The sequence below is a fragment of the Spea bombifrons genome, chromosome 1 (assembly GCF_027358695.1).
Source record: "Spea bombifrons isolate aSpeBom1 chromosome 1, aSpeBom1.2.pri, whole genome shotgun sequence".
NCBI lineage: Eukaryota > Metazoa > Chordata > Amphibia > Anura > Pelobatidae > Spea > Spea bombifrons.
Genome location: NC_071087.1, coordinates 124,473,463 through 124,501,270, shown reverse-complemented (window position 1 = coordinate 124,501,270; position 27,808 = coordinate 124,473,463). Strand labels below are relative to the sequence as shown.

The 27,808-nt window shown below is 40.5% G+C and overlaps 1 protein-coding gene across 10 annotated transcripts in view; it reads right to left on the bottom strand.

The window, feature by feature from the left end:
• Nucleotides 1-27,808, bottom strand: part of NCOR2 (nuclear receptor corepressor 2) — a 165,122-nt gene that overhangs the window by 20,547 nt on the left and 116,767 nt on the right. For all 10 annotated transcript variants that reach the window (XM_053471899.1, XM_053471951.1, XM_053471935.1 and 7 more), the window contains exons 18-30: nucleotides 25,042-25,184; nucleotides 20,502-20,646; nucleotides 18,721-19,192; nucleotides 15,650-15,770; nucleotides 13,525-13,756; nucleotides 8,688-8,852; nucleotides 8,298-8,431; nucleotides 7,769-7,859; nucleotides 5,366-5,470; nucleotides 5,066-5,157; nucleotides 4,377-4,527; nucleotides 3,554-3,697; nucleotides 2,562-2,651 (exon numbers count right to left, since the gene is read on the bottom strand). In XM_053471899.1, coding sequence (XP_053327874.1) covers nucleotides 2,562-2,651; nucleotides 3,554-3,697; nucleotides 4,377-4,527; nucleotides 5,066-5,157; nucleotides 5,366-5,470; nucleotides 7,769-7,859; nucleotides 8,298-8,431; nucleotides 8,688-8,852; nucleotides 13,525-13,756; nucleotides 15,650-15,770; nucleotides 18,721-19,192; nucleotides 20,502-20,646; nucleotides 25,042-25,184 — 2,085 coding nt within the window. The remainder of the gene's footprint in view (nucleotides 1-2,561; nucleotides 2,652-3,553; nucleotides 3,698-4,376; nucleotides 4,528-5,065; nucleotides 5,158-5,365; nucleotides 5,471-7,768; nucleotides 7,860-8,297; nucleotides 8,432-8,687; nucleotides 8,853-13,524; nucleotides 13,757-15,649; nucleotides 15,771-18,720; nucleotides 19,193-20,501; nucleotides 20,647-25,041; nucleotides 25,185-27,808) is intronic.

Below are 27,808 nucleotides of genomic sequence, written 5' to 3'. Positions count from 1 at the left end.
AATGCCCATAACGGTCTTAATCAGTCCTTGGTCTTGTCTTAGATTCTGAATGGCTTTATGCCTACCCCATGCATTACCCTCCACCACTTCTGATGCGAGGCTGTTCAGTTTACCTACCATCTGCTCAGTAAAGTAAAACTAGATGGATTCAAAGTCCACAGCGCTAACCATTATACCATGCTAACCTTGCCGTTCTTAACTTCCCTCAGATGAGTTTATTTACTAAAAGGAGCCTTGTCAGGAAAGTGTTGTTTTCAGCTCCATCACCTGACAGACTTCTACAGCATGAAGGGCAGAGATAACCCTGTATGATGCATAATTCAATGGGAACAGAGACTTTGGAGACATCTCACTGATTTAAATCTGCATTATTCAGGAACAGCTTGGCTGGTTCTGTATACTAAGTAGATCCCGGTGTGTGGTAATGTAGTGCTTACCGGCTGCCATGGAACACTTCATTCATTTCTAGCAATCATGACATTGATTCTAAATAGTCTCCAAAAACAAAACAACATAACGGAAACAATAAGTAATTGATGGGATTTTGGTAAATCTGTGTTGCAGTTCCCTTCTATAATTCAAGCACACCCACGATCATTTTCAAACTGCCCTTCTGGAAGCTTCAAACCAACTTTGCTTGACTATAAATTATTGTAGGTAATATGCCTAGAACATTTAAACTCTCCAATAACAGAAGTTGCACACTGGTACACAGCCACGATGATTACTAGGTAAACATAAAGCATCTAGAACTGTGTCTTCATTCTGTGGCTGTGTTGTTTGTATATTCAAAGCTCACCTGGGATGAACTTAAATCCATTTGGGGTGATCAGACTAGAGAAGAACATTGTGTACTAAGCACAATGTTTTTCACAAGGACACTGGGATCTTGCGCATTGCCTTAAATTTCAGGAGATCAGATAGAGCACTAGTTTTATTTGTGGCCTACAAAGACTGAACCCAGCTAAAACCTCTGGTACTGCAGCAGCTACGGGGTACGTCTTCCACCATGCACACCTTGTCTATCAATCGAGTACCATGTGCTAGGTAGCCCAAAGCAATTGTTGTGCCAGAAGTTCCAGATCACAATGATAAAACTTCCAGTTAGCAAAGATACAGTCTGGAACCTCAGAGTCTGTGCATGCTCCTTACACCCTTAACAACTTTGGAGATGATTACAAAATAGAACTGGATCCAGATCCAAGCATATTATATATGTTGTTCTGCTGATGCCAACTGCATATAAACAATGACTTTGCAGCTAAATAGATGGGAGCTCACGTCCAATAGTCTTATTCCGTCACAGATGGAAAAGTAGTGCACTAGGATTGTAATACTTGACCACATGGAGAACTTTATTTCAAGGTATACTGGCAAGTAATCAGATTTCCAGAACCACCATTAAGCATTTTGATAAATAAAATGTTTTATGATAATCCAGAACTGTTTTTTTTTTTTTGGTGTGTGTGTGTGTGTGTGTGTGTGTGTGTGTGTGTGTGTGTGTGTGTGTGTGTGTGTGTGTGTGTGTGTGTGTGTGTGTGTGTGGTTTAGTACAGTATTAATTACCAGCCTTGCAAGTAACTGCAAAATAACTAGCTTAATATAACACTTTAAATGTAAAACAGATCAAAGGTAAAACACCAATTTTGTTTCTACTAATATCAAGTTATGCTTCAACATGCCTGTAATGGTTTTGCAACAAAAAGGAGAACTGTGAGGATGAGGTGATGGAGAAAGAAGAGTGCTGTTGCTAAAATAACTGTGGATTGAGCACTTTTCACTAGGTTTTACAGTCGTTTACTCTTGATAAATCTATGTATATAAAATGATGGATTTGTTAAAAAAAAAAAAATAAATAAATAAACCCAATAACAAAACACCTTATACATATACTATGGAGAAGGTATCTTAACTTCTTTTTCACAGGATCTACATGAATAGTAAAACACATTAAGCTTGCTCTACTCTGTATTTAAAGTTGTTAACTGGTTCTTGTAAGGGGGTTTGAAGCTATGGGAGAGAACTTTACAACAGGACGTTGATGAGATAATGGCTGCTCCTGCCACAGGTTGCAGGTTAACTAATTATGCAGGTTGACAAAGAAGCTTAGGTAGATTTCATATGTGAATCTATTATGATAAAAGCTGCGATGGCAACATTTCCCCTTTAAAACTGGATTGTCAGATCAGTACAATCCATACATGGCATGCTGAATGTTTGGATCTTAATCTTCACTTGGTTCAGTGAACGCATCATGTGAACGGTCTAATGACAATTTTAATGAATGCACCTATTAGAAGATCAAGTTCAGCAGAGCCAATATAAAACAGCAGCATACAAAATAAAAAAAATGACATAAAGGTAATTAACAGGCTCCAGTCAGTTGCACTCCATCAGCAAAAAGGTTTCAAATTTGCCCTCAGGACCCCTTGGCAGTGCTGATGTTCAGAATCCTCTCTCTTGCCCACACATGTTATGTCAAAATGATGTTGTGTGTTCCATCTGGGGTCATGTGAGAAGGTCCTAAAAACATGTTTTAAGAGCACAAAAGGCCATATTACCCTGTGTTATGGAGCCTCTATTATGTTGTTGCTGTTCCTTCATGCTGTGGGGGCTGTGTCTGTCACCTGGGATTGCTCGTCCTATTAAACCTGAGTACAGAGAAAGAAAAAACATTCCTAGAATGTGCCTTCACACTGCAATTTGGAATCATAACGCTCTAATAAGAAAGGCCAGCTTGAGAGAGAACGGGAGAGAGAGAGAAAAAAGAAGGGGAGGAAGAGAGAGAGATGGGAGACAAGAAGAATAGAAGAACAGGACAGAAAATGGAACCTGCAAATAGCTTTAGTTCTCCGGTCACTGGCCCAGTATTTCCCAATATGTAAAAAGGTAAGTCTTGGTCCTATGACTTTTTTTTATGCAAAACTAAAATGAATAGCTCAACAGGACAACATTATGATGCAGGGGAGACTTGTCCTTATAGCATGTATTTTCCATTACTCTTTGTCACGACACATTAGATTTGAAACTTCAACTTAGCAGTTAACGTAGTTAAAAAAAAAAATACAAGTTTAAGAAACCTGGTGTAAAAATATGCAATATCTTAGAGTAATTATATACTATAATATGGCACATGGTTACCAGATTCATTTAGTAACAGATAGGAGTGAATTCCTGATTAAATATTCTGAATCAATAAGGGCAATGACCTGAGGCTTACTATGTCCAACAGTTGGATGGGTGAGGTTAACTAATAACTTTAGCATTCATAATGAGTCACCAGAAACCCAGTGCACCAGAAACCAAAGCTCTTAGTGGATACATAAAGTTCACGCATACAGCGTGATATTCTGTATCCTGGGAAAGCAGCATAACAACAAAAGGCAGATCTGTAGACAGAGGTGGAAAGTACTTTCTGAAGCATATGCCTAAAATGCAAACCCACAAGATGCTATTTTGCCACAATAAGCGGAGACACTGAACACAGACCTGTATATTAACTGGAAAAGGCTAACCCAAAAAGCTCTCCCATTCATTGAATGGGAAGACCTACCCTCAATGGGACCAGCTGGCAACTCCCGTAAACCTCGTGGAATTCGCCCTTCCATCATATCATAAGTACGTTTAGCGGCACTGGATTCATGAGAGGAGATGCCTCCTCGACTGTCCTCTTTGGAGGTGTGAGACACTGAATTGCCTGAGGAGGAATACAATGTTCAGGTCATCTGTGAGGAACATTTTTGCTAGACAGTGGTGGTTAATCATTCTTAAGTTCACAATATGGTTCTGTTTGCAATATGATTATTAACACAACTTTCATGGCCCACGGGCATCTAGTTGGATTCGATAGCTACTAAGTTTTGTTGCGACATAGCTTGAAGTAAAATGCGCCAGAGAGAACAAACTTTTAGATTTAAACAGCTTCTCTCTAATGATTCTTGAACAATCTCTGAGCAGTCTGTCTGTACAGATTAATGTGGAGGATAAGGTTAAATATACTGTTTTTTTATAGGTTATGAAACATTCCCATATAGATTTTCTGTCATTGAAAAAACTTGTAGTCTATTTGGTTTAAGTTAACATTATAGAGAGAGGGTACAAGTTTCCTCACATGACAGTAAAATTCCTTCCATTCAGGTATATTCTGCACTTCTTTACAGGCCTCGAATGGCCAGGGCGCACATGGAAAATGCTGATGGACTGCTCTGACCTTTGCCTAATTTTCACTTGCAGTAAACATGTAATGACTTAATTTGTGGCCTGCTGTGTCCACAAAAACGCCAAACCCCGACTTTGGCCCCAGTCTGGCAGAATATGAGCCACTGCTCTATTTCAGCAATCCTCCCATTCAAAAGAAAAACAATGTTCAAACTTGCCATCAAGAGACAGGACATGGCCTTTCTTGCCTTCATATATGACATGGCCTTTGGACAGCGCCTCATCTCGCAGCCGTTCTACTCGCCCAGGACTGTCTTCTCCCATGATTTTGGTTATAGTCCCTTTGTAGAGCACCTCAGCGGGTGTGCCCTGTAAGAAATACAGTGATCTATGCAACGTCAAAAACACAACTTTGTAATCGTTATTGCATAGAAAGAAGCTCAATAGTTTGTAGAACAGCATATGTTTTGAGCTAGCCCTATGGGATCTGAACTCACGATGCTATTGTTATAGCTCACTGATGCAATACACAAAGCCTGCAGCATATGCACCTGACTGACCACACACACACACACACACACACACACACACACACACACACACACACACACGAGACTTGATGTCAGAGTGAAACAAGTGCCTTGGCTGGTTTGGGATCTTGTTCATCAATGACCCATGTCCCTCTCCTTTGACCAGGCCAAGCTAGGCATTGGGCTTAAGTTCTACAGGGATCTCTCTTCTATTAGAGCATCAGAAACCTAAACAAATTCCGAACCGAAGGCACTACCTCCTCTGATGTTTGTTGGTAATCTCAAAATGTTTAGAGATTTGTAGAGCCTGACCTCATACCATTACTACTGTACTTGCAGAGTGGTGTAACATAAAAGACACATTGAATTAGTCTTACGTGGGTGATAGAACCTCTGTACATTACTGGAGGATCTTGGGGTGCTTTATTGCTTGGGATTCCCTTGGTGAGACTGCCTCCTTGAGATGTACCTGCAAAACATTCAGTTGAAAAGTTATTGATTATATAACACACACAAAAAATAATTTGTAAACACATCATCTCAACTGTATCTGTTGCAGGATATGTGTTCGGCCAAACGCATCTCCTGTATGGTACACATGAGCTTACTCATTAATTTCAATGGGAATATAGCATACCAGGGCTGTTTTGTAAGATAAGGTAAGGAAGGTATCCTACCTCTAAATATGGATCCCTCCTGAGCAGTCTGCATCACCAGGGTCTCTGGTTGGCTCTGTTGGCTTCTGGGAGAGAGCTGCTCCTGTTTCACAGCTAGAAAAGGCACTGTAAGAGAAAAATAAATCTCAACATACAGTCATAACTTTCTCTGACATTCTCAGTCAATGCTTTCTCTGACGTCTATTGCCCACAGCAGCTAGTAACTCAACTGCGGACTGTAACCTGCCCTCTAGCTTTTCCAGAATACTTTTGCAGTCAGATACAAGGAAGGTTCTGTAGTTCACAATACCAAAGGTCCATCAGTTTTGTTTGGGCCTTACAATACCACCTAATGTCTTTTGAAAATTAAAATTTTTTAGTATTGTTTTCTCTACTATTTCTTTAAAGGTCGTTTAAATGTCAACATACAAGATATGAAAAAAAGAGGGACATTTCAGCATATACAACATTCTTGTTATACCCACAAGCAGTATAATTAATAATAAAAAAAATAAAAACCTCAAACCAGAAAACATCCTGCTGGCTTCAAAACTTTTTTAACATCCAAAAATTGCCCAAATACAAATTATTTAACCTGTGCCACTTATCTACTAGGACTTCTCCGAGCCACCAGACTTTACTTCTAACCCAGCCACACAAATACTCACAAAGCATGGTACCGAGGCGTGTCACTAGGGGTGACAGAGCGATAGAACAATATGCACAAACTTTCCTTACACCTTTAACTTTAGGTACAAAGTCTACTGCACTGAAAACCCAAAGCTGTTAAACTATTCTTTGGGTGTGACAACAAAGAAATAAAAAGAATGTCACATTCTACAAGAATAACGACCCGTAAAAGATAACTAAAACACTCCCCCCAACACTAACACCTTATCATCATTAGATGGCACTCCAAAGCTAGTAGCCAGACGTTACAACAATATCACTACCATTTTAAGTCTCCTCGTGTTATAAAATTGATGCCAAGTCTCAGCCTAACATAAAGAGGGACATCCTATTTTTTTTTTCTTTTTTTAACATTCAAATAAAAAAATCACATGCGCTATCACGTCATGCACTCCAAGGTGCTCTTAAATGTGCCCAAAAGTGAATGCGATTGGAGATTTACAGTACATCTCGCTTTCGTTATAACCTTTCTTTTATGATTCAATGAATTGGGTCATGGATAAGGCTCATATGTAGTCCAATACTGTATTAGAATCACTTATGAAGTGTCAGAATATATCATTAAATGGTATAGCTGAAGTGTGTTTTACAATACATCATTTTTAAACCTCTCGATGCCTAAATGTTATATTGATCTATACAAACAGATAAAAAATTTACGGAAAACAATATGATATATAAGTAGTCTCATTATGACAAGGTATAATATACACAGAGAGCTGTATTAAGCGAGAGGTCCTAGAGAGGTGCGTAAGCATGAGGGTTATGTTCACGGTATGCAATATGCATCACTATTTACGACCTATGAGCGCTAATGCATTTTCCGCCAGCTATCAGTGTGAAGTATTAGGTCAGCTGCAAACCGCAACGTTTGAGTAAAGCTAAAATTATGTCTTTAGTTCGGGACGACAATCTGTGCTAAAGGCAAAGCTGAGTTACTGGGAATAGTTTTATATTTCACTTGGAATACCGGATGCCATGGGGAGGAATTTCACAGACGTATTGTCATGGTTACTGAACTTTGGTTTATAAAAGGAACTTGGGTTCACCAGGGTTCATCTCCTGCAGAGAGAAAGGTCAGTGACACTGTCTGCTTGGCTCTGGGCCCTGATTTTGTTATACCTGGCAGGCTGATCGCAGGCAGCCTACAGAGAACGAGCAGAATACTCCGTAGTGAGGTTCTGTACAGATAACTCCAGCAACACTAACACACAGAGTGGTGAAAAAGACTGCTGAAAAGCTAAACAAATCCAAATCTAGAGCTAAAGATCAACATATATTGTATCAGCATTGGGGCAACAAGAAAATACATTTTTCAATCAATTACTGACACACATGGCCAATCACTAAACCTGTTCTCCAATTTCTATCAGGGGACATTTTTAAAATGCTTTGAAGGCCAAGAGCTTCCCTGCTACTGCTATTTACAACCAGAACAAAGTCAAAAAATCCTACACGTTACATAACATAACATAAGCGCACATGTTTATACATCTTTCACCCCAAGGACAACCTTAAATTGTCGAGGAGAATCGCAATTTAAGTATCACTTCAATTAACTCTATGAAGCACTTAAGGATATAAGAACACAGAATAAACATCAAGTGGAAATGCTGGCAAAATAAAAAAAAATCATTTAATTCTGGTCACCACTTGTGGTCAAATTTAAATTAAAACTTAGAGGGGAAAAAAATGCTGGGAATGACTTAAAATGCATATGAAAATTAAGCTTACCCAGTTTTTTAGAATCCACGCTCAATGGTAAACCCATCGGGACCTTTGCATGTTCAGAACCATATGGGGCATGAAGAGGTATCGGAACGCCCTGCAATAAGAAGGTTTTTTTAAGTAAATCTCACAAAAATATATCAACTGGTTAAGTAGCAGATAACCCTAAAAATGGCACCTTTCAAAAGATAAACTTTATTATGAAATTCAATTACAAAAAAAATAATACAGAGGACAAATGTTTCAAGAAAAAAAAAAAAGCGGCCTAACCCCTATATGTAGAGCTAAAAAAGCCCAATTGAAAAGTGCTTGATAAATGAATTAAAACACCAAACTCAAATAAATTTAAGAACCTCACGTTTCTACATTTTGACACTGTACACACGATGGAACGATTATGTGTTTGGCCTAGCCGGGTCTGTTAACATTCCCTCTATCACGTTTTGAGATTACGTGACCATATAGTAAAAGTTTTTCAGCTGCCTGGCCTAAACCTTCCCTGAGCAATTGGTTAATAGCAGATCACATCCATTACCTGAGATATGGAACCCATGGATCTCTCAATAGCAGCTGTGTGTTTGCTGGAGGAAATGAGCGGCGGGGGATTCGATATGCTGGAAATCCGAGGGACTCGTGAAGTGTCATGCAAGTTTAGTGGCATTGGGTGAACTGAAAAATGCACAAGTAAATTCAGTTAATCAGCAATTATTGCTTAAACAGTCACACTGAACAATAAAGCTTGGTCCAAAATAAGATCAATTAAGTTAATTGAACAACCCACTAGCAGAAACTGGACACCTCTATAAAAGAATATTAAATGTTTAGGGTAAAGCTTTAAAATAATCCATATAAATGAATATAAAGCACAACCTGTAAGACACCCCCCTATCCTATCATAACAATGCTTTAGTGCCAGGCTGCTCACCTTGGGGGTTATACTGGAATCCAGGATCATGCTGGGAGGGAGGCTTTATCAACTCTCGGGCAGGCACTTGATACTGCAGGGTAGTCGGGGGCCAGTGTGGGATGCATGGCTGCTCTGCACTCAACCGCTGGCCTTCTGTCTGTATCGCCACATACGCAGCCTTATCTGAAGGACAGAAACAAGAATGGAATATACACAAAAGCATATAAGAATTGAATATACGTGCACATGCATCTAAGTATAGACTACAGATTTGCTTGGGTGAAAGAACGAGACTTCTTCAAACACCAGGTAACCGTAAGAAAATATTATTTTAATAAAGAAGCCATAAATAAATTGAACTGCAAAAAAAAGTGTTATCATAATGGAGTCCTGTATAGAAATGAACTGCTGTAATTTTGTGCTGCAATTAAGCATCAAAAAACCTAAAAGATTCAGCTCGACCCAGCAATCATATCTGAGGGTGTACAACATTACGCAAATATATAACAGATCTGGAAAAAGAAAGCATACTGAAACAATCCGGGATTCCCCGAATGAGACGGTATACTGTAGCTCGACAATGATAATTGTCACGCTATGATATGGTTACACTTCCACACTTGCTGTGATCTGTGATATGCCATCAGAGCACTGTACATATTTGAAAGCGGGAAGCCCGCTAGGAAGATGTGCAGAGTAACACGTCCAATTTGGCCTTGTTTAAATGCACTTGGCTCAACGTTAATCTATACAATTAAAATCCCTATAATGACGCGTCCCAGTGTGTCGTATAAACGACTCAGCACATTAAACACTGCAGCTAGAGCGGTAATTCTTTTCAGATTCCCTACTGACATCACATTATACTCCATCAAGAAATCTAGGGTATCCATTAAAATGGCCACATTATCTCGGTACACATGGCTGCTATATACCACAATTAACTCGCTTATTACCTAGGGGCAGCCCGCTTCTAGGAAATCACATTTATTTCCCCACTGTAGTCTAATTACCTACTGATTTTCCCATCGGTCACAGATACCAGCACAACTATTGACAACATCTTAGTGTGATTATTTCTCCCCCCCCCCAACATGTTTATTTTTGTTTTCCTAAAAATACTTTAAAGTAGCTAAGTCATGCTTCCCAAATTCTATGGCTTAAAGTTCAGTTACCAAATAAGTTTATGGTGTGGGGCTCAATGTACCTGCTGCAAATTTTAAAACAATCTACTTTTTAGCAGACATCCATATGTAACATATCCCGCTTCCCAAGAATCGGCATTAGTCAGGCAACCTGATGCGTATCATGAAGGGTGCTTTGCCAGAGCCATAACAGCGAGGATCTGGCTACACGCATGCCACTTACGCAGGTAGGTTAAAGTAGTGCTTACAGTACATCTTATGCTTACATTAAGTGGCTTGAGACAACATAATAAATAAAATAAAACTAGGGCTGCAACTAACGATTATTTTAATAATCGATTAATCGGCCGATTATTTTTTCGATTAATCGATTAATCGGATAAAAAAAACAATATGCAAATTTTTCGTTTATTTAAAAGAATTTAATGAACTGGATGTTAAAAAACAACTTAAAATTTACATTAACATTCTTATTTTGTTATGATGTAATAAAAAACAATATTTTCAAAGTACAAGAACCCAAACACAATATTTATGAAACAAAATAACCCCAAACATTCTGAAAAGAGGTGGACTATTACTGTTCAAGAAACTTTGCCCCAGCACTTTGCACTTTGCACCCAGCATTTTGCACCCAGCACTTTGCACCCAGCCCTGGCACTTTGCACCCAGCACTTTGCACCCAGCACTTTGCACCCAGCCCTGGCACTTTGCACCCAGCACTTTGCACCCAGCATTCAGCACTTTGCACCAGCACTTTGCACTTTGCACCCAGCCCTGGCACTTTGCACCCAGCACTTTGCACCCAGCCCTGGCACTTTGCACCCAGCACTGGCACTTTGCACCCAGCACTTTGCACTGTGCCCCTGCACCCAGTCTCTAACTCTGCCCTGCACCCAGCCCTGCCCCCACATTCTGCCCTGCCCCCACACTCACACTCTGCCCTGCACCCACTCTGCCCTGCACCCACACTCACACCCTGCCCTGCATCCCCACCCCCACTCTGCCCTGCACCCAGTCTCCCACTCTGCTCTGCACCCACACTCACACCCTGCATCCCCACCCCCACTCTGCCCTGCACCCAGTCTCCTGCCCTGCACCCCCCACCCCCACTCTGCCCTGCACCCCCACCCCCACTCTGCCCTGCACCCCCACTCTGCCCTGCACCCACACTCACGAACCGCTCTGTGCGAATGGAGCCACTCGCACAGAGCGAACCGCTCTGTGCGAATGGAGCCACTCGCACAGAGCGAACCGCTCTGTGCGAATGGAGCCACTCGCACAGAGCGAACCGCTCTGTGCGAATGGAGCCACTCGCACAGAGCGAACCGCTCTGTGCGAATGGAGCCACTCGCACAGAGCGAACCGCTCTGTGCGAGTGGAGCCACTCGCACAGAGCGAACCGCTCTGTGCGAGTGGCTCCATTCGCACAGAGCGATTCGCTCTGTGCGAGTGGCTCTGTGCGATCCGTGCACATAGACATGAAGAATACTTACCTCCGGAACGCGTCACATCCGTCACGTAGCTAGAAGGCGGAGACTGCAGAGCGTGTAGCAGAAGCGGGGAACGCTCGCGGAGGTAAGTAAAAGGAGCCGAGTGCTCCAACAACGAATTGATCACTCGATTAATCGATAACGGAAATCGTTATCGATGATTTCCGTTATCGATTATTATCGATTTTATCGATTCGTTGTTTCAGCTCTAAATAAAACCATTGGATGATGAGCTATTTAATCCTATTACATACGGAGCAGCATTATGTTTCATTTTGTGCTAGTATTATTTGTTCTATATACAGTGTATTCTTTATTTCCTGGAAAGGGAATTAAGGTGAATTGCGTATGCCAGCTCCTGCTTAATTAAACGAAATAGGAGCCCAGATCTGAAAATACACTGTAAAAAAGTTATTAGTAAATGACTTTTCTCCAAAGGGAAAGTTTTATAACTTGGTGATGAGAAAGTTTATGCATTGGCCTTTCTCTGCACAGAGAAGGTTAATACTGGACGTTATGTAGCATTGCCAGGTGTCCTGTTTTGAACTGGACCTGTATTACAGCAATGTTGGCATTACATTAGGACTCTGCAAGTTTGGGGTATATTGATGTAGTGGCAGGCTAGTAGCATACAGTCATATATTGTGACTGAATCCCCATTATTTATGTTTAAAATAGTGGTTTTCGAATAGCATTTTGAGTACCTTTGTGTAATATATTATAATATATATCAGGGCTTGACAAATTTGTTGTGAATCTAGGCGCCAGGTAAAAAAGTTAGGAGCCAGGATTTTTTTAAACTAACAGTTGGTCGGGAGGAATCCGATCATCATCAGCCCACTTACTAAACTCACAGCATCTGACCTGGAAGCACCCTGGACTTTCAGGTCAGTGCTGTTTGTTTTGTTTTTTTATTAATTTTTTTCATTTTTTTAACTCTTTCGATGCTGATGTTCCATTGGAGCACAGCATTGACAGATATTTAATCCCCACAAGTTTGTGGGGACAAATGTTAACCCCTGCAATGCCACGAATGTGTCATACACAATTGTGGCATTGAAGGGGTTAACACTGCACTGTCGCTCTCATGGAGCGATCAGGCAGCAGGGGGTGTTGGAGCTGGTCTCCACACTCATGGCAAGACCAAAGAACCCTCTCCCCCTGTCCCTGAAGCTGCATCTGGCAGCTGGGAAGCAATTGCTGGTCTATAGACCAGCCACTGCAGGGGGGAGTCTATGATGACTGCTGTAGGCTTCTATGCCTACAGGAATCATCAAAGGGCTTGTGGGGGCTCGTTTTTTTTGCTGTTGCTGGTCTGCCTGGGCTTCCAGGCAGACCACCAGCAGCAAAGCCCCCAAAACGGGAATTAACCCCTAAATGCCGCGATCGCGGCATTGAAGGGGTTAACGCTGCGCTGTCGCTCTCGGGGAGCGATCAGGCAGCGGGGGGGGGGGGTGTTGGGGCTGGTCTCCACACTCATGTGGAGACCGAAGAACCCTCTCCCCTGTCCCTGAAGCTGCCTCTGGCAGCTGGGACTCAATTGCTGGTCTATGGACCAGCCATTGCAGAGGGAGTCTCTTTGATGACTGCTGTAGGCTTCCAGGCAGACCACCAGCAGCAAAGCCCCCAAAACGGGAATTAACCCCTAAATGCCGCGATCGCGGCATTGAAGGGGTTAACGCTGCGCTGTCGCTCCCATGGAGCGATCAGGCAGCTGGGGGGTGTTGGGTGAGGTCCCCAGACTTGTGTGGGGACCCAATCAACACACAAACCCCTTCCCTGAGGCTGCCTGTGGCAGCTGAAAACACGATTGCTGCTTTTCCAGCAACCGCGTTTTCAGCCTACAGGATCACTCCGTGGGAGTGATCTCAGGCTCGGGGGCGGGCTCGGAGTGGCTGTGCTGTCTGCCCAGACTTCTGGGCAGACAGCAACAGCGCCCCCGTGTGGTGACTCAGCCTCTTACATCCACAATTTTTTCTGGATGTAAGAGGCTGACAAAACCTAGGCGCCAGGACAAAATTCTCTGTCGCCATGGCGACCTGGCGCCTGGGATTTGTCGAGCCCTGATATATATAATATTGTGTAATAAACTCCATAATAACACTGTAACCGCTGCTTCTACTGCTGTCATGAATTGGAATGACCTCTGTCCGTAACACGGACGGCACAGAGGTTTCTGTTCATGAATGATATATGTCCATACAATAAAGCTCTTACCATCCTTGTCCCCAGTCACAGGGCTTTTACTCTTCGCTTTGGGGCTACTGATTGTCTGCTGTTCCCTTTCTGGTGGGATGTGTGGCTGAGGCTGTTTGGTGGGTACTGGCCCTTCTAGGGCTGATTCATGGACCTTGGTAATCTGTTCTTGGTAAAGGGCCAGAGCGTGAGGAGTCATTTGAGGTTTCACTGTGGCACTTGGTTGAGCTGACTCTGAGAAGCCTTCTGAAATCTAAAAAGAGAACATCATCAATATATGGGAAGCAAAAGCACTTTACTATAACCCGCTCAGAATACCGAACATTTTAGAAGACTATCTGAATTGACTCTGTTCATCTACCTTCTCCACCAACGATCCTATCCTAAATGTGGTTGGGAGATGTGGAAAAGTGTTGTGGTGGTTATGAGGAGTTTTCATCTCAAATGGATGCATTCTTACTTGTCTGGAACTGTAACCATGTCCCTAAATTTATAACCCGTATTGACCTAGCAGTGGGTTTTAGATTTTGGTGCACACGCATAACCTAATTTTTTTAATTCATAAACCAAAATCCACAGCAAAGTAGAATGGGACTTAGGGGGTAACGAAGACAGTTTCTATCCTGTAGAAGACAGAATTGCAAGATGTAAGCATACAATTCACAATGTGTTTCCGTGTTCAGCCTGATTGTTTGCAACTAAATGCCTGCTAGCTGTTTGCCAAAATTGCTTTACAAAAAAAAAAGGGAACACAAAAAAACACTCAGATATTCTCAGTATAAACACATTGTAGACATATGATTGTACAGATTACATAATTACACTGGAAATCCATCCAATTTTGTGTAATAACAATGTATAATAATTAACACCCAAACGTAAAGAATATTGTCGGGGGGAGCTTTTTTTTGAGACCTTAGGGTAAACACACTAGACTTATCCTAAAAAGTTTTATATTGTTGATACATTTGTTATATTGTTTTGATTATAGACACACACACAATAGATAATTGTGTATATCATTAATTATGTGCAGCATTAGTTAGAAGTGACACTACTACTCTTCTATAATGTTGGTGATCTTTGAATAATTTAACAATGTCTAACCTACCATCTCTAATGTCAGTATGTATATATATATATAGTATATACAAAGCCAGGTATGGAATAGCTGTAAGGGTAAGGATATACAGTAAGTATGGTAGCAATGCGTGGTCAGGGTGATTGGACAAACAATAAAGGAAGCGACAGGTTATTCGATGTCTTGCAACAGGTCAGCGGCGCTAATGATGTCAAGAATCTGACAGGCCATGCAGCCGTAGAACGAAGGGCCTTGTCGGGTGGCTGTGCTGACATGCAAATCAACGCATGGGGCTGCAGAGAGGAAACAATAGCTACCCTAGCACGCTCGGTGTCACAAGATTCACTCATCTATGTGACCTTTCAAGCACTACTTCACATTAACTCTGGAAGGTAGAGAGAAGCACTAAACCCAAGACCACCACTGTAGCGATGCGTGTTATTAGATTGATATATATTTTCTAATCAAAGGATGGAGGTGGTGAGTATACAATTACTATAACAGCACAGTGTTGTACAATTCTGTCAGATATACTGTATGCTTTAAAAATTATAGCCCGACAACAGATCATCTTGTACCTGTAGGCACCATCAAATGCCAATAGAAAATAACACCTGAGGCAATGTTTACTGGTACCTAACCAATAGGGTTACTAGGCACCCTATTGGTTAGGTACCAGTAAAAATTGTCTCAGGTGTTATTTTCTATTTAATTGGCATTTGATGGTGCCTACAGGTACAAGATGATCTGTTGTTGGGCTATAATGTTCAATATTTATGTTAAGCAAAAGAAAGAGAATTTTCTTTTGTATGTTGATTTTAAGTGTGTTCTTTTTATGACAGTACACTTACCATCTCAGGGTGGCTCTAAATTGAAAAAATAGAAGTATTTCTGGTTTACCAACCTTTGTTTTAGGTGGTAAAACAGCCAATAACTTTCAAGTCGTACACCTGTTGAAATAATTGCATCCCCACATGTGCCGGAGGGGTGTACACTATACTGCAGATGAATGGGGTAACCAGGCGGTGCTTTGGAGCGCAGGACGCTGAGGGTTAATACACTTACTATGGATGGAATGGCAGCCGCTCTCTGCTTCAGCTGTTTCAGGTCCAATGGCTTCTGTGGTGAGGCCTTCATATGGGCATCGCTGCCAGTACTTAGCAGAGTGGGCCTGGGGGACAGCAACCTGCACACAAACAAGAGAAGGGTCAGGCCTTTGGTCACTTGATTCTGAAGCGAGTATTGTTCCCAACACAATAACTTTTTAGTGGGAAAAGAATGCGCACAACACAAGTCTGCTAGCAAACCAGCACAAATCTGCACTTGTGTTCCAACAGCCTCCTCATTTGCATGAACGTTTTGTCTTATGAATGTTTTTCCGAGGTCCTAGGACTGGATTATCCGAAATCCAATAATAAAATCTCAATAATATGAATAAATACTCATTTGGCTTTTTGGGGTCACACACCTATTGCGCATCACATCAAAACAACGGGACTGATTATCTGTGTGTAGTAAAACCATGAAAAATGATCATGGAAAACAATACTCTGTTAGTAGGGATACTAGGCACGTTTACATCCACGTCATCCACGGAAACAAAGACACTTTACTTTAGATAGGACAAGTCTAAGGCCTGCACAGATGACTTCATGTGGGTAAAAACAGGCTCTTTGTTTAGAATCTTATGGATGGATGGAAGGAAGGCTGCATCCAAAAATCTATGAACTATCATACCATTGCCCTGCCTTGTCCACTGGGAGAGATGCCCTGGAATAATAGTATGTTATAAACTGATGAGACTATTGCTGTTTTTGTCTCAATGTTATGCTACACTTTGTATTAACTACGTAGATTGCACATGTATAGGTCGTGTTATGTCATTAAGTGCCTATATACCTACACCATTCCAGGGCTGAACTTGGACCTGAAGAGACAGGGCTCCAAAGCAGGATGTAAAATTTAACAGACTCCTTTAAAGGGGCATTAAACTTTAGCAAACATTCTTGACTCTCTTAAAGAGGGGCATAAAACAAGGATAACAGCTATAAAGGAAACAATCTAGTATAGTAAAGCTAGTTTTTAACATAGGAGAAGAGCTTGACATTTTGCAGTCTGGAGGCCTGACAAGCCAATGTATCTGTGACATGATGAGCGTTACTTCTATCAAAGGGGCAACCCAAAATTGTTCAGTAAATATTGATAAAGGATGGTTTGTAAAACTTGTCCAAGTTAAAGTGACCTTATATATCATAACCCCCAACTGCGTTATCTGATTTTTGATATGATACAGTTGAAGTTCGCAAAGCATCATGTGTTTCTATGCTCTATCATCTAACCCGGCCTTGCATAAAACTGATGCAACGAAGAACAAATAACTTGAGGCCGGGCTTCTGGAGGCTCTTGAGGATGTAGTAAAACAGTTTGTGAGATCGTGTACCTTTCATCGCAGGGAATCAGGCAAATCCATCCTGGAACCATTCACATTGCTGGCTCAACCTTCATAAAGGAACTACAGTCTTACATAAGAGACAGCAGATCTGAACTCCGGCAGCTGCTAACTCCCAGGAGCCCGGTCACAGAGTGCACATGCATGCGCTATCAGTAGACTAAAGGTAAACCTTTGTCTTACTAAGGTAGTCAGTCACGTAGCATTTACAAGAGTGCATTGTAACTAAAATATATATATTTTGAAAGGGTTACATAGTAGAACAATCATTTTGCAATATATAGTGGCTGATTAAACCGGAAAAACAAAGTAGACAAAAGTCGTCTTATGCTCCGTTTTGTATAAAATTCATATAAATGTGCCAAGAAGTCACGCACAACTAGCTAGAACATCAAACGAGTCACTGAAATCTCCTCCATTGGGAGACAAGCGTCCAACTACCACTAAGGAACGCAAGCAACAATACATTACACTTTTTCAGAATAGTCTTGTCTATTAAGTTTAATCCGAACCCCATATTATCCAAAGTCACTATGACCAGTTTTTTATAGCAGCACCCGTCATAGAACTCCTGAGACTCTCAAACATCTGCTTACTCACATGCAGTGCCATCCATTCAAAGCATCTTCATTCTCCATTCCCAAATGCAACAGAGACAAGAGAGGAGATGTTTTTGTACAATATTTCACTGAGCAATGAAAAGAACGTAAACAAATTGAAGATATCTACCTTCTATTTATTCAGGGACAATTAGGACATAAGGTCAGGGCAGGCAGGTAGACAATGCAATGTACCTGAAACCTATTTTACCCCCTGTGAGTAATCAGTACACAGTTATAATACAGGGTTGGCTATAAATATACACGCTTTAACACAGAGCTGGGCTAGGCAAAACATCAGGTACTAGCCATTATGCTGAAGAATTATTTCCAGGAGACACTTGAATGAAGAGCTGCTCTTACATACTCAAACTCTATTTCAGGACACAAAAATTACAGGTGACCTGCGATTCGTTGTGGTCACAAAAATAAGCTTTATTTAAAGAGGTCCTACATATAGTTAGGACTGCAATTCCAGATAGATCACTTCTAATGGTGGTTAATTCTGCTATAATGCATGGCAAAGTGAAAAGCCCACAAAAACAAGAGAATACTTTTAGTGAACTTTGGCGGGGTCTACAGATCTCACAGAAGTAGTAAAAGAACATATTGTATAAGACAGGTCACACAACCCAGCACTACTACACTTTTAAATGGATACCAGTCATCTACACGCCGCATATGCTTACTTAATTTCACCAAACTCATTAAATCAACAGAATCTACCTTCCTTACATTCCGTATCTACATCCCCATTCAAGTTGTAACGCGCCGCAAAGGTCAGAATTATATAGGTATGGCTAACGAGTTATTTGGGCCCAAGACCATATGAGGGTTGCGTATATGTGTTCATTACATATTCCCAGAGTTGTTCACATACAGTGAATGGGGATTACATGAGGCTAGGGAAGTACTTTTCCCATGTACCACATATTTCGGCCTACGTATTAACACAGATTTAATGATGCCAAAAGCTGTGTTAGTAACAAAAAAAGCACAAGCAGAAACTTGCAGCGACATATTCTACTATACAAATCACACACTCGTGCACCGTGGAGTAAGAATGCATCTCCTTTAAGACGTAGTACCTGTTTTTGTCAGCAGGGTCTTGCTCCTCGGCTTCATCTGCACTGCATGTAGCACTGGAGTCACTGTCGACATTGGCCTTGCCTTCATGCTTGCTGTTCTTCTTTTCCATTTTAGGTGGTCCCTCTTTCTGTTGCTCCCCCGATTTTTCTAGCACATTCTCTTTGCACTCCTCCGGCTCCTCCTGTTTTACCTCCCTCTTAGGGAACTCCTCGCAGGCCTTTCCCTCCTCTTCCATCTCCTTTTTAATCACATTAGACTCCGTTTCCTCTTTAGGCTGCTGCTCTTCCTCCTCCTTGTTATTATTACAGGTCCCCTCTTGGGACTGCTCAGTGTTACTTGGATTGGGTGGCGCTTCACGGGTGGCTTCCTCAACAGAGGTTCCCGTTGGCTTGGGTTCGGTCTCTTTGCTCTCTTTGGCCTCCTGCCTTGGTGAAGGAACACTCTCTGTGTCCGAACTGTTATTAACAGCAGCTAATGAATTAAAAACACAAAACATGAGTTCAGAGAAAAGCTGTTAGCCCATAACAGCTGAAGTGTCTGTTGCCTTTGTCCTAGATTCTAACGCATATCACATCTTCCACACATGGATTCATGGGCTACTGATAACATCTGACCTCAAGGCAGACATCAGACTTACTTAGGGATATCAGCTTTGGATACCACACAGAATTATTAGCATTTAAATGATATCCAAAAGCTACTGGATCACAGGCATTTGGTGCTAGTTTTCATACGCTCTCCCGTGTTCAGCATGGGACCAGCAGTAAGCAGCCTGTGTCAACATCACACTCATTTGTTAGGCAGTGCTGGGGAATACTATGCTTTGATATAGGAAATATATGTTATATAAACCATAAGTATACAATTGTTCCCTTGAGACAATACAACATGAAGAGGGGGGGTAACTGACAGAAAAAAAGTCAGTATTTCCTAACTGTTTTAAGAAAACTATAAGAAATAGGGTCAGCATCATACAATCTTTGGGTGGGGGGGGAATCATTTTTTTTTTTGTTATGTTTTTTGGGGCGTTACTGTAAAAAACATTTTTTATGCACTATACCACTGCCCTGCCACATACATTTATGCCGGAGGAGCCATAAAAAGCTTTCTATCAACCCACTTCTCAAGGACGGTAACTCATTATCTAAAACAGTTTCTTGTTTCCTTATAGGTTAAAGAAAAACTGTAGCTAAAAATATGTCTATTTCCTAAGTGAGAAAACATTTTACACAATACAGAAACATCTGTAAATTTCTGTGTGTTTATCAGCAGTTATAAGGCATTTTTGATATACACACTAACTCAGGTCAGGGCCAGCACTGTTTAAATAGTGCCCAACGTATGAGGGTAGCATGTGTAGCTGTGAATTTGACTAACTCACACTAAAAGAAATATATATACACACATTATACATACATACAAACCCAGTTGGACAGTTAGGTGACGGAGTTGCAGGCAAATTTCAGACATGGAAATATTTAAATGTCAAGAGTTTTTGGTACTAAGTAGGTGAGCAACAGGTGTCACCAAGTTAAACATAAACATAGTTTCCCTGACTGATGCCTGAGAAAAAAAAATAATTTACTGCTTCTGTGGGTCGATTAAATCAGAAAATATAGCTTTTGCAAAACCGTCCAAAAGTTTGAACTGGCTGGAATGTGGTCATTAATGATGTATGGATGGGTTAATAATAGACAAAAACCCCTTTGATATATAGCATAGGTTGTAAAGGTAAGGTTAGCATATGCAGGACCCACACAGTGTAAATAATTTCACTTACGGTCTCCTTCCTCCGCCATTTCCTCTTCATTACCGCTCATTCCAGAAGCCTCCATCTCTTCATCCTCCACAGTACGAGGATACGGAACCTCCTCTTCCATCTGAGCAGCTTTTTTCTTCTTACGTCTGTTGTTCCGTTCTTTCTCCTATTGGGATATGAAAAGAAATTAGTGGATAAGCTCAGTTTTGGAGTCCATTTCCAACTCATTTTCATAACATACACATCCCCGCAGGGCTCAGCCTAGCTCTAGGGCCCTGAAATAGTAACTTCAGACCTCTGTTGCCTAAACAGTATCAAAGGGAGTACAGAGCATATTCAGTGGTCTATACATTGTGCTAACAGAATATTTTTCCAATTTATGACATCACCACAAGGTATCTCATGCAACTTAATTACCATAGTATATAATAATTTACATATGGGGTCACATAGTGATAGTAAAAATGTGGGACAGAACCACATTTCCTATATGCTACATACATATTTTGTAGGTAATTTTATAAACATATTTTCCTGGCTTCAAAAGAAATTAGGTTAGCACTAATAATAATAAATGCTGGCTTATACATGTGTACATATCTGTCTTATTTTTGCAACAAGCAGTGAGGTTTCTTGAAAGAACCCTAACCAATTGTATTATGCCTCATACAGGGCCACCTCATCCTTTCCTGTAGAAGAACTTGCCAAAGTTGGCTCTTCGTGAGGCGAGCTAGCTGAAACCAGAGCTTTCTTGCACACTCATCCGCATGCCACCACTACGGTAAACAAACCATCACACACTTCATTTTAAGGCCTACTACAAACAAACACAGTTGCTGAGATTTGGGGAGAGCTCCACTAACCACCAACAACCTAACAAGCACGACTCCGTAGCTGAAACTTTGGTGGACGAACACTAAAGAGAAATCACAGTATGGAAAGCTTAGGTACTCGATCACTTAATATCACCGGTATCCTAATCTAGTCTTTAAAATAAATGTTGCTTTCAAAGACAACCCAGCCACACACACACACTCACACACTCAAAGTAAATTGTGACAATGCCTTGGTAATTTGTCAGGTTTCTAGTGTCTTATTGGAATCGTTTGCCTGTAATAATGGCTGCTCCGGATCCGTGCTATTTATAGATGGGCTGCATTACAGACAGGCTGGCCTTAAAAGCATCTGAAATACTTCCATTTGGGGACTGGAAAATTGCACAAAAGATGCACAACACAATTCTATTTCAGAGCTCCAAGGTAACAGACATTCTCAGCTTCCCAGTTATCGGAAAACCACTTATTTTTTTTTTAAGCTGTAACTCTGAAAAAGTTTAAAGTTTCCCCTCGGCCAGCACTTTAATTGCTTCTTGTTATCTGGAGAGACTTGTAGAAACGGTCCAGCAGAACAGTCATATGATGGTCAATCACAATGGTTACTATAGCAAAGGTCTTCTTTACCTTGTCATGTTTCGGCCAAGCTCTTACATCATTGTATAACATGAACAATGTTTACAGCAACCAGTCTGCTAGTGTCACAAAGATTTAATGGTCAGGCAGACCCTGAACTTTGTAACACTACCGAAAAATATATATATATATATATATATATATATATATATATATATATATATATATATATATATATATATATATATATATGTACACACTGTATATCCTTATAATTATGTGTAGGACATGCAGCGCTCTCCACGAATATTGGCACCCTTGGTAGATTATGTGAAATGTGTATTTACTCTATAACCTTTTGATCTTTTCTTCAAAAAAATACACAAGAAACCCTGCTTTCATGGATAATTAAACAAATGTAAACACAACACAGGTTTATCCCACCCAAAAAAGTGAACTATATACGTGTGGCACAATTGTTGGCACCCATATGAATTCATATGAGAAAACTATATTTGAAGTATATTCCCAATGATATTTTAAGGGTTTTTTTTAGAACACCTGGGTGACTAGGAGCAGGAGATTGTTCAACCATGACATCCTGTTTCACGTGGGTATCAAAATTAGGCAACACATAGGCCAAATTCCCTCAGTCATCCGTTCCAGTGGGTACGACCAAGGAATATAACCGATTTGCAGCAAAAGGTTGTTCAGCTTCACAAAATGGAAAGTGGCTGTAAGAAAAAAGCAAACGCATCGAAAAATGCCATTTTCCACCATCAGGGTAATAATTAAGAAGTTCCAGTAAACTGGAAATGTTAGAAATTAGCCCGGAAGAGGACGGGTGTCTATATTGTCTCAGCACACTGTGAAGAGGATGGTTCGGTTGGCCAAATAATCTACAAAAATTGGGGTCTCCAAAACTATCTGACATCACCTACATCACCACATGCTGTTTGGAAGGATTTTAAGAAAAAGAAAAAAAAAAAAAGAGACACTGCTGGAAATGCAAAGGGAATCGGGTTCTATGGGCACGTGAAACCAAAATAGAGTTTTTGGGCAATAAACACCAGAGTGTTTGGCACAGAGAGGTAGCTATATGCCAAAGATTAAATATAGTGGTGGCAAAGGGAGGCAGCACAAAGTATAGTCTAAAAAGATGTCAGAAATTGTGCCACACAAATATTTCACAATTATTTTGATAAACCCGTGTTTTGTTTGCAATTGTTTGATATCTTTTAGAGCAAAGTATGTTTGTGTATTTTTTTTTTTTTTTTTTACAATAAACAAGACATTTTTTCACAGCATTCTTTGCTCATAGTTACCAAGGGTGCCAGTATAAAGAACTGGGCATTCCTAGTATGACCGAGCTCAGATGAAGCAGAGGGGAGTGTTACACGTGCACTAAATTCAGGAAGACAGCGCAGACATCCAGCAGACGGGATCCGGTATACCATAGTTCTAGCAATCGCTGCATTTACTGTGCTTAGTTTAATAACCCTGCTGGCAGAAATACAACCCTTCTGTGCTTATTTTTCAAGAGATGGAAAAGTACAAATCAAAGGAAAGAATAAAAAAAAATAGGAGGGGGGGCAGAGTTGTGAGAAACCCCCCAACTAAAACATGCTCAATTCTAAGAAAGAAAAACATTAAAATATAAGACACCCAGGGAATCTGCCGTGTCATTTTCTGTCTCCAGCAAACACAAGTTTGTAATTAAATTCACATTTGGTACTTTTTTTTTTTTTTTGACTGCGCATGGATACTTTAGAAACATAAAATGTTTCCAGATAATATTCCACACTAAAACATTTTAACAAGCATTTGTTTACCATCTTTAGCGGGCTGTGGAGTTTTATTTTGGTTTTTTTTTTAACAGAACATGGCTCAGTGCAAAAAGAGGGCCACTGTGGAAATTCATAATTGAAATCTTGTTAATTGGAATCTAGATTTCTTTAATACAGAGCTTTGCCCCGTCATTTGGTATTACAATGAAAATCATGCTATACCATGAAAAACAAATACAATAAAAAACACCTAAAACAAATGCATACACAATCCCAGAATGATTTTGAGGTGTATGCTTATTGTTAGGGGTTCTACAAAACATGAACATTCTTCCAACAGCCACAACACTGGAATGGATTCAAATTTTGTAATGATATATATACATAAATCAGTCTTTATACATCCAAAAAAAATGCACATAAGATGTACTACATTTAAAGTGTGATTTAACACATGTTGCAAACAACAGTAATTGGTTGCTTAGTACTTTGTAAATTTACACCATTGCAATTCTTTTGACACATTGTGACACATTCACGCATAATCCCACTGTGCGTGCTCTTGGTGTTGCGCGTGGTATAGTGATACACGCTTATCTGGCGCGCAAACAGTTAAATGCACTACAACAGTTGCCAAAATGAGTCAGCCAAGCAATATTTAAGCTTGCCAAGATTTTGCAGATCTTTCAGTGAAATTGTACTTGAAAGGGGGAAGTAGTCTCCTAAAGACAGAAAAGCTCTACACTGCGGGGGGAAACAGCGAGGCAAGAGAGCACGGCTATGGGATCCAAGGCCAGGGAGAAGAAGCGTGCAGAACCGATACACGGACGCATTGTATGACAGAGAGGGGTGCATATTACACACGACATAACAAACACACGAATGTAACGTTTTCCTACAACTTTACTTCTAAATCAAGCATGTGTATTACAACCGATTTTATATACACACACACACACACACACACACACACACAGTATATATATATATATATATATATGATAATGAAAACATTGTAATGGAACTGAAGATATATACACGGAAAACCAAGCTATGCGATATTTAAAATCCATTTGTAGATTTGTTACATTGTTGAACTAATGTTGTAAACAGCTCAAGTCCAACAGCACAAATGAGGCAAACCCCGTGGCCATGGGACCGTGCCAGGCTGAACTGATTTGTTTGTGCGCTTTAGCATGTCAGAAAAAAAATGAGTGGACTGCAAAGCCACAGCCGGTAATCTGGTTTCATAAATGAATAGCAAAGACCAATTTTCAAGATCCCAGCATTTTTTTATTTTTTATTTTTTTACAATGGCTCCACACACCATATTACCAAACCCACCCAAAGTCTCCCCTTTCTTACCATCTTCAGTTTGTGCTGCTGTAAGATGCCATCTAGGTTCTGCCTCTTCTTGTAGTTGAAGTAGAAGTTCTTGCACTGGGATACGGTCTTGGAGCCCACCATCCTGGCAATGGCAGACCAGTTGCGCCCATATTCAAACAGAGCTGCGGCAAACGGGAAAAAAAACGCGAGGTAGAAGTGGTTAATCATTGAAAAAGGACAAAACAGCAAGAAATGAAGGATTAGTACGTCACTGTTTAATCCCAGACCTTGAACAGGGAGGCTGCTGATATAAAGAGTGAATTCCCACCCTTTATCGCACAAGTACCAGCTGTATCAGTCATTAGCCTGACAAGTTCCGTGAAAATACATCAATACGACCTGGCGCTGGGTGGCATTAACCCTCTGCTCGACCAGATGAGCTAAGCTTCACTGCAAAAGCCATCAGACTTTCTAATGAAAACGATCACACTCATTTACAAAATGAAACGATGATGTGGGATTTATTCGGTACTACAGAGGAACAAAAGGTTACGTATCACCAAAACGCCCGAGTGCAATACAAATAACAGGATACTTTTCTGATTTAATAAGATGGTGCTTCCTGACTAAATTGCTAAAAAGGAATGTTTGGGGAATTAGTAAAAACGGTTTGTTTATGTATTCTATCTACAAACTGTTCTATTCCTGTGGGGCATATCCCTTGGATGAAAAAAGCTCCAGAAACATAATATAACAGACCACTAGGTACCCATAATCACTATGGAACTGGTCGATTATGGTCCTTGCTCCAGGAATGGTGGGCCACAGGCCGTAATGCTCAGCAAATAATTTAGGTGTATTTTATATTCGACTGGCTGGCTAACCTCTGGCACTCTTCCTATGGCTTACTGCATAAAGATAGTAAGGCCTCAGGTTGTATAAATAAATAAATAAATAAAATAAATTATATATACCGTATATCTCCAACGTTTTAGGCTTTAAAGTAAGAATCCTTTCTAACATAGACATGCTATTGGTTTATTTTTTTTAGCATTTAACACATTGCAAAGTAAGTGGACAGAAGAAAAATCAATATCTGGTCTGACCACCCATTTCTAAGCATTCTTACTTCACAGTTATATATAATATATGTATAAAAATAAAACATACATATAATAGCTAAGATCCAGAGTACAGGACATGAAATAAAGTACTTATAGCACTTGGGGTGGCACCATTGATAATAAAACAGAATTATAAAGATTATTGAGCAAAGGCCTCTACTTGAAGATCAGTCATGTTAACCATATTGTTCCAGACATATTTTAGCATTAACTATAGCATAGCTTGGACACATAGGCTACAGAGAAGTAGTGACCCAGGCAAAAGCTCACTTACACTTCTATATATCCTACAGCAGTAGTGATTGTAATAGTCTTTCACACACTTGTGAACATAGGCAGTCATTCCACAGCAGACGGAGGTAGTGAAACAGCAGCTTAGGAGATAAATTCATTAGGCTAAGGAGCTTAAATCACAGAGCCAACGGTGTATCTGCATCATTAATACGAATATCTGCTCCAATGATTACGACGGTCACCAAGATTACTCGACAGCAGTGCAAAGAGTGTCAGGCGCTACAGGTCCCATGAGCTCTCTACTCTTTGGACAGCCTAAATGGACTTCATTTTTTTCCTATGTATATTTTGAAACCTTCCGGACTATCAAATCCAACCCCTGGCACAACAACCATTTCTGCCTTTTAACAGACAATTTTAAAAAATTAACAGACAATTTTAAAAAATTAAACACCGGATACTGGATGGAAACACTTGGTGAAAAAAGGGCATTTTAATATAACACTGTGATTGTACCAATTTATTCATCTGAAAATACCATGACATTACTAGCACTGAAACTTTAAACGGGCGACTCAAATGTCAAATAGTAAATGTAAATCAGGATGATTCAAATACTAACAGAACCAACAGACAGCGCAGAACAAAGATGTCAACGAGATCTTAATGCCATCCTGTCTTGTAGAAATATACCCTGTGGACCGAGAAACCTTCCTTTTTTGAAATTCTAAAGAAATCCAAAGTTCAGCTTCCTTTTTCAGATTAAATGTTTAGGAAACTAAATTTGGCATTACCAAAAGAATTAGTTGGACCATAACCTGCCACGTTGCATACGTCGAATCCTCGGTTTAATAATACTTCTAGAAGAGCTTTCAAAATATCTAGAACATTATTTTCGCAAAACGTTTGGGATTAAAGGCAACTAACAGGGCCATCTCTAGGCATTATGTAGCGGGAACACGATGACTTCCTTGTAGCAAACGGTGTCACGCTGCCCCTGCATACATAAGGCTCTGCTGAAATCAATCCAAGGCATCGCTCAACGCTAAACCACATGCTTTATTTACAAGTACGCTAAACACAAAGAAGAGCATCTTCACATTTCACCCGGGGAGGCTGGGAGCTCGTAAAAGACGAGATCTGAAACCAAGGCAATGAGATTTTTTTTTTACCATTCTGTACTCTTCAATAATTAGCGATGCACAACATAGAGCGAGATAGCAAAATAGATTAATTCACGGAGCTGCAGTCATAGAACATTCTGTGCCAGAGAGTTTGTCGTCACACCGGACAAGGTGCCTGCTCTTCGTTTCATTTAACCCACTGAACTGCCAGAATATTAGGCTGCAATCTGCGATGGACTTTGATGTGAAATGCACCAACCCTGATGGCACAAGGTTTATGCAAAAGCTTTGCGCAGACGCGTGGAGCTTGAAGGAAAATAGCGT